A 7,450-nucleotide genomic window follows, 5' to 3' on the forward strand; every position below is an offset into this window, starting at 1 on the left:
CCACCATGCCCAGCTAATTTTTTGTATTTTTAGTAGAGACGGGGTTTCACCATGTTGACCAGGATGGTCTCGATCTCTTGACCTCGTGATCCACCCGCCTCGGCCTCCCAAAGTGCTGGGATTACAGGCTTGAGCCACCGCGCCTGGCCTGAGAAACCCTATTTCTAATAAAAAATACAAAATTAGCCGGGTATGGTGGCGCGCGCCTGTAATGCTAGCTACTCGGGAGGCTGAGGAAGGAGAATGGCTTGAACCCAGGAGGCGGAGGTTGCAGTGAGCTGAGATCATGCCACTGCACTCCAGCCTGGGCAACCAAAGCAAGACCCTGCCTCAAAAAAGAAAGAAAGAAAACGCGCCACCCACATGTAGAATTGGGCCTTCTTTCTGCCCCTCAGCTCAGCTCCTTGAAAGAAGAGATATTTCAGGCTCACTTCCTCTCTGTCCTCCCAGCCCCACTCCAACTCTCCCTCAATTTCCCTGAGCTTGGTTCTGCCCTTAAGGTTTCCGGCCTCCCCAAGGCCGGCAGGGGCCTCCAAAGCATATCTGCGGGCCCGTATCTCGTCTGGGCTCTCTGCCCAGTGCCTCCTCCTTCCAGAAGCTTTCCTCCCACTGGCGTCTCCTTGTAAATGGACAAGCCCCACCCCACCCCAGGCCACCCTACCCCGCGACAGCATCCAGGGCCGCCTGAGGACTGCAACTGCTGCAGCCCCAGCCGGCCGGCGGAGATCTCCACCACGCCCTGGGCATCTCCCACATCTTACTACCCACCTCTCCTCCTCCCTGCCCCCAAGGCAGTAAGAAATCACCCTCCTTCCCTTTCTTTACACACTCACCCCAGATCTAATGAGTCCTTCGGTTTCAACTTCCTAACATCTCCCAAATCTAAACCCTTCTCTCCACCTCCCCAGCCCTGGCACTAGGCAAGTCTTGCTCCCACCAGCAAAATCACACGTTTCTTTCCCGCAGGACTTCTCAGGGCCTTTAAGATAGGAAAAAAAGGCTGGGCCCGGTGGCTTATGCCTGGAATCTTGGCACTTTGGGAAGCTGCAGTGGGTCATGAGGTCAGCAGTTCAAGACCAGCCCGGCCAACATGGTGAAAACCTGTCTCTATTAAAAATACAAAAATTAGCTGCGTGTGGCGGTATGTGCCTGTAGTCCCAGCTACTCAATAGGCTGAGGCAGGAGAATTGCTTGAACTTGGGAGGCAGAGAGGCTGCAGTGAGCCAAGATCATGCCACTGCACTCCAGCCTGGACAAAAGAATGAGACTCTGTCTTAAAAAAAAAAAAAAAAAAGATAGAGGGCCAGGCGAGGTGGCTCACGCCTGTAATCCCAGCATTTTGGGAGGCTAAGGAGGGTGGATCATTGAGGTCAGGAGTTTGAGATCAGCCTGACCAACATGACAAAATCCCATCTCTACTAAAAATTTTAAAAATTAGCTGGACATGGTGGTGCATGCCTCTAATTCCAACTACTCAGGAGGCTGAGGCGGGAGAATCACTTGAACCTGGGAGTAGAAGTTACGGTGAGCTGAGATTGCGCCATGGCACTCCAGCCTGGGCAACGAGAGCGAAACTCCATCTCGAAAAAAAAGAAAAAAAACAAACACCAAAACCTTGAGCTAGGACTACACTGACATTTATCAGGCACTTATTATAGACCCATATTCTTCCGCCTTGGTATTACCGGCACTTGGGGCTGGAAAATTCTTTGTATTCAGGGGAGGCTGTCCTGTCCTGTACACTGTAAGATGTTTAGCAAAATCTCTGGTCTCTCCTTACTAGATGCCTGTAGTACATTCATTCGAAAGAATGACAACCAAAAATGTCCCCAGACACTGCCAAATGTCAATTAAGTGTCAAAACCATTGCCAGTTGAGAACCACTTCCTTATACTATAATTTTTTCTTTTTCGTGACAGAGCCTTGCTCTGTTGTTCAGGCTGGAGTGCAGTGGCTCAATCTCAGCTCAAAGCAACCTCCGCCTCCCGAGTTCAAGCAATTCTCCTGCCTCAGCCTCCCGACTAGCTGGGATTACAGGCGCCTGCCACCACACCCAGCTAATTTTTGTATTTTTAGTAGAGACAGGTTTCATTATGCTGGCGAGGCTGCTCTCGAACTCCTGACCTTGTGATCCACTCACCTCGGCCTCTCAAAGTGCTGGGATTACAGGTGTGAGCCATCATGCTGGCCTATACTATAAAATTTTTATTTTCTTTTTCTTTTTTTTTGAGACAGTCTCTCTCTGTCACCCAGGCTGGAGTGCAATGGTGCCATCTCAGCTCACTGCGACTTCTACCTCCCAAGTTCAATCAATTCTCCTGCTTCAGCCTCCCAAGTAGCTGGGATTACAGGCATGTGCCACCACACCTGGCTAATTTTCATATTTTTTAGTAGAGATAGGGTTTCACCATGTTGGTCAGGCTGGTCTCCAACCCTGACCTCAAGTGACTCACCCACCTTAGCCTCCCAAAGTGCTGGGATTACAGGCATGAGCCATCACACCTAGCTCCACTTTTATTTATTCATTTACTTACTTTATTTTAGAGATGGGGTCTCACTATGTTGCTCAGGCTGGTCTTGAACTCCTGAGTTCAAGGGACTTTCCCGCCTCAGCCTCCCTAGTAGCTGGGACTACAGATATGTGCTACCACACCTGGCTAAAGTGTTTACTGAGCATTATTTATAGCAGAACAGTGCTGTCTTATAGAAATACAATGTGGCCACCGTGGCCAACATGGTGAAACCCCATCTCTACTAAAAATACAAAAATTAGCCAGGCATGGTGGTGCATGCCTGTAATCCCAGCTACTCAGGAGGCTGAGGCATGAGAATCGCTTGAAGCCGGGAGGTGGAGGCTGAGGTGAGCCAAGATCATGCCACTGCACTCCAGCCTGGGCCACAGAGCAAGATGCTGTCTCAAAAAGAAAAAAAAAGAAATCTAATGCAAGCCCACATAGGCAGTCAGGTTTTCTAGTAGCCACATTACATATGTAGAAACAATAAGAATAATATATTTTATTCCAACTCATCATTTTAACATGTAATCAACATAAAAATAGTATTAATAAGATATTTTATACTAGTTTTTGTTTTTGTACCTAGTCTTTGGAACCCTGAGTATATTTTACACTTATAGCACACTTTGGTTCAGATCAACCACATTTCAAGTGACTCAGTAGTCACATCTGGCTGGTGACCACCATATTGAGTAACACAGGTCTACAGCATAGCTAGGATGGATGGATGGATGGATGGGTGAATAGATAGATATATGTATAGATGGGTGGATGAAAGGATAGATGTATGTATGTATGGATGGATGGATGGATGGATGGATGAATGGGTGGGTGAATGGATAGATGTATGTATGTATATATGGGTGGGTAGATGGATGGATGGATGAATGGATGGATGGATGAATGGGTGGGTGAATGGATAGATGTATGTATGTATGTATGGGTGGGTGGATAGATAGATGTATGTATGGATGGATGAATGGGTGGGTGAATGGATAGATTATGTATGGATGGGTGGATGGATGGATAGATGTATGTATGTATGGGTGGGTGGGTGGGTGGATGGATGGATGGATGGATGAATGGGTGGGTGAATGGGTAGATGTATGGATGGATAGGCGGATGGATGGATAAACATATGTATGTATGGGTGGGTGGGTGGATGGATAGATGTATGTATGGAGGGATGAATGGATCGGTGAATGGGTGGATGGATGGATGACTGATTGAGACAGAGTCTTCTCACTCTGTTGTCCAGGCTGGAGTACAGTGGCGTGATCATAGCTTACTATACCCTGGAACTCCTGGGCTCAGGGCAGGAGGGACTACAAGGTAGCTGGCACTACAAGCGCATGCCACCAAGCCCGCCTATTTATTTATACCATCACCTTCCCTGTACCCAGTCATTTAATCCTTACAACACTTATTCTTATACCCCTTGTACAGACGAGAAAACCAAGGCCTGGAGAGCTGAGATAACCTCCCCAGGATAAAAATGTCCAACACAAACTCAAGTTTTCCTCACACAACACCCAGCTGTTCTGAAGGCATAAGGAACTGCATGGTGGTGTTTCCCAAATGTGTTTAACATAGAACCTTTTTTTTTTTTTTTTTTTGGAGACAGGGTCTCGCTCTGTTGCCCAGGCTGAAGTGCAGTGACTGGATCTTGGCTCACTGCAACCTCCGCCTCCCAGGTTCAAGCGATTCTCCTGCCTCAGTCTCCCAAGTAGCTGGCACTCCAGGCGTGCGCCATCATGCCTGGCTAATTTTTTGTATTTTTAGTAGAGACAGGGTTTCACCGTGTTGGCCAGGTTTGGAACCCTTTCTTATCTAATCTCTGAGCTTGGGTTCCATTTTTATTTCTGTGCAGCTTTCTCATACCTGTGCCTTGGAGTGGCCAGAGCTATCCCTTCCTCTGAGCCATCACTGTTCCCATGGGGCCACTGCATACATGATCTTGTCAGTTCCCAACACCTTCCATGGCTCCTCAGTGCCCTAAGATCCACAACCAGGGGCCTGAAGGGCCTTCCTGAGTCTCACCAGCCTCCCGTACCTCCCACCACCACCCCAAAGACCTGCATTTTCTTCTCTGAGAGCTCCCTGCTGGTCCACACTCCGAGCCTTTGCCCACACGCCTCTTCTCCGTGTCACGCTTCAGTGCATCCTTCAACCTTCCAGACTCAAATCTTTCCTCCTGTGGGTTCTCTTCCCTCCCTGGAAGGTTTCAAGAATTTCCTCTCCGAGGCCCCACTGCAACCTTCCCTAAGATCTGGTTTCCTGCCCATCCCCCTATGCCCCATATCCATCCCCTGCCATCTCCTTTACACCGTTTGCACCCAGCCCCGCACCTGATAGGTATCATACCGTCAAGAGTCCCAGAGCTCATCAATCTTGTAGAACTCTGCTCCCATTTCTTTCAGCCCCCCGTCCTCTTTTTAGGGGAGTTGAACAGGGAACAGATTGGATTTGACCCTCCGAGTAGTGGCAGCCACTGCCGTGTGTCACACAGCAGAGGGAGCTGGGTCAACAAGAACAGAAATGGGTGAGTCAGGTCATTGGGATCTTATCAACACCCCTCGTCAGAGTTCACTTTGCTTTCTTCAAAATGGGATGGTAATTTCTACTCTGAATCCTGGCCAGGGGATAAAGGATAGCGCTAATATTATTCATTAAAATATCCCGCCACCAATCACACCAGCAGTGAGCATCTGTTTCGCGTGTATCAAGCACCCCGTGCCACTTGAAGGATTCTGTGGTCTCTGTGGCTTTTATACCTCCCAGCAACCTTGCAAAGAGGTAACTGGGATCTCCATCACTCAAGCAGTGCCCTGAACATAGTAAGTGTCCCTGCCCCGCAAACATCTGCAAAACGGATAAAGCAGTGAGCAAATGCCTTCTTTAATAGACAGGGAAACAAGCTCAGAAAATTGGGGTAATTCGCATTCTGGTGCAGCTGGGATTCACACTCAATACTGACTCTCCACATTGAGTTCTCTACAGCCTGGTAACCCTGCGTGTGAGAGGCTGAGGCTGTCCCATCTCCAATCTCTTTCTTCCTCAAGCAAATATCTGGAGGCAGGTAGACTCCAGAGTGGGCCATGCATGCCTGGAAAGGCTCAGAGACAGAGGCAGAGTCTGGGAGAAAGAGGGAAGAGGGACAGGCTGGGGTGGAACCAGGAGACGGACAGCTGTCACCGAGACCCACACCCAGAAGAGGCTGATCTGGGAAGGCCACAGAGAGGGGGGATGGGCTGTGCCAACACCAGTGGACAGAACCAGTGAGAGGAAATCGTATTCCCCCCACAGCTCCCCCCTGGAAGGCCCAGACCTTAAATAACCCCTGTCTTCCCCAAGGCCAGGCCCTGATCCCAGGTCTGGCCTGGGGCTGTGGAGCTGCCCAAAGCCGGGACAGAGTGTCCAGCGCCTCTAATCCCGGGGACCCGGGATTACAGCATCCTCCCCATTCGGGTGGCTCGGGTTCTCAGGCTTGCGGGCCTGGGGGAGGGAGTGAATGATCTGCCCTAATAGAAGGCACCGCAGCTGCGGGGGCCCCGCCCCGGGCGATCTTAGACTAGCCATTTCCCTTCCGCTGGGTTCACTAACCTCCCCAGTAAAATGGGGCCATAAGTCACAGCTGCCAGGCGCTGGAGGGGGCTATGGAGGCGAAAGAGGGGGTTCCCGGAGCTCCCCAGTCGCCGCCCGCAGCGCAGGCAGGCCGACGCGGGGTGTGTGTCTCGGGCCTGGGGGGCGTGCAGTGGTGGAGACCTGAGCGCTTAAGGCCCCCCAGCGAGGCCCGGGTCTGGGTCTCCAGGGTGTGTGGAGAGGGAAGAGACCGAGAAGAGATCCTCGCAGGGGCGTGATGTGTGTAAAAGAGAGGAAGGCGTGCAAGGGAAGGCCCCAGGGGTGCGGGAGGCGAGAACGAGAGGCCCGTACGGGGAGACCCCACCCGGCCCGCAGAACCCGCCCCGCGCACCTGGAGGCTGGGACGCCGGGGACCCCGCGCGAAGCTGGGCCTCCGGCCCCACCCCCACAGCGCTCCTGCAGCCCGCGGGGCAAAGTCCACCGCCCGGGCCGAGCAGGAAGCTCGGAGGCCCCGGCGCAGCTGGGGCCCGAGCCCCGGGACCCCCGGCGGCCGGCGCTATTGTTCCCACGGTCCCCGGCCTTCCCGGCCCGGCGCCCCGCCCCCCCTCCAGCACCTGCCGCGCTCGGCCCGCCGCCCCTCACCCCTGTCCCCCGAGTCCCGGTACCTGCGCCCCCGAACGCGGCCCGCAGCACCCACGCCAGGCTGGCCGCCGCCTTGGCCCGCGAGAAATCGTACTGGTCCAGCGACTTGATCTCCGGCACCAGGAAGGTCCTCCGCAGCGGCCCGGGCCCGGGGGGCGCCGCCTCCACCATGGCGACGCCGGGGCTGCGGGCGCCGGGTCCGCGCTCGGGCTGGGCTGGGCTGCGCCGCGCTCGTGCTCTGGCCGGGCCCGCTGCCGCCGCCGCCGCTGCTGCTGAGCCAGGTGCGGCCGCTTGCGCTGGCGACGCTGCGTCGGGCCCGCCCCGGGGAGGAGCCCAGGTGCGCCCCGCCCACCCAGACCCCGGCGCGCCCCTGCGCCCCGCCCGGACCCCCCCACTGCACGGTGCAAGGAGCAACCGGGGTGGGAGGCGCCTGGAAACTGCGGCGACGGTGAAGGGAGCTTGCGGAGGACTCTGTGTGTGTGTGTGTATGTGTGTGTGTGCGCACGCGCGCGCGCGTGTGTGTGCGCGCGCCTGGCGCACTGGAGAGGATCAGGGACCCTCTGTGTGTGCCAGCCCCATGTGTCTACCCTTAGGCGTAGGAGCTCCTGCACGTGCTTGTAAAGAAGGCCGGGCCGGCAAGCAGCGTGTGGTTGGGTGCACCTGTTTCTGATTGTGTTGGTGAAGGCACAAAAGTATGAGTGTCTTCGTAT

General features: G+C 53.9%; 1 protein-coding gene across 7 annotated transcripts in view; it reads right to left on the reverse strand.

Moving 5' to 3' along the window:
- CAMSAP3 (calmodulin regulated spectrin associated protein family member 3) overlaps positions 1-7,020 on the reverse strand; it is a 22,248-nt gene extending 15,228 nt beyond the window's left edge. For 5 of the 7 annotated variants that reach the window (XM_032252010.1, XM_032252012.1, XM_032252013.1 and 2 more), the window contains exon 1: positions 6,764-7,008. In XM_032252010.1, the coding sequence (XP_032107901.1) occupies positions 6,764-6,911 (148 nt within the window). In that variant the 5' untranslated portion in view covers positions 6,912-7,008. Of the gene's footprint in view, positions 1-6,763 lie in introns of all 7 variants that reach the window. The other 2 variants (XM_032252014.1, XM_032252009.1) reach the window with 1 other exon arrangement.
- Positions 7,021-7,450: the final 430 nt, after the last annotated feature.

Source organism: Sapajus apella, unplaced genomic scaffold (genome assembly GCF_009761245.1).
Source record: "Sapajus apella isolate SASKATOON/1434 unplaced genomic scaffold, GSC_monkey_1.0 scaffold77, whole genome shotgun sequence".
NCBI classification, from domain to species: domain Eukaryota; kingdom Metazoa; phylum Chordata; class Mammalia; order Primates; family Cebidae; genus Sapajus; species Sapajus apella.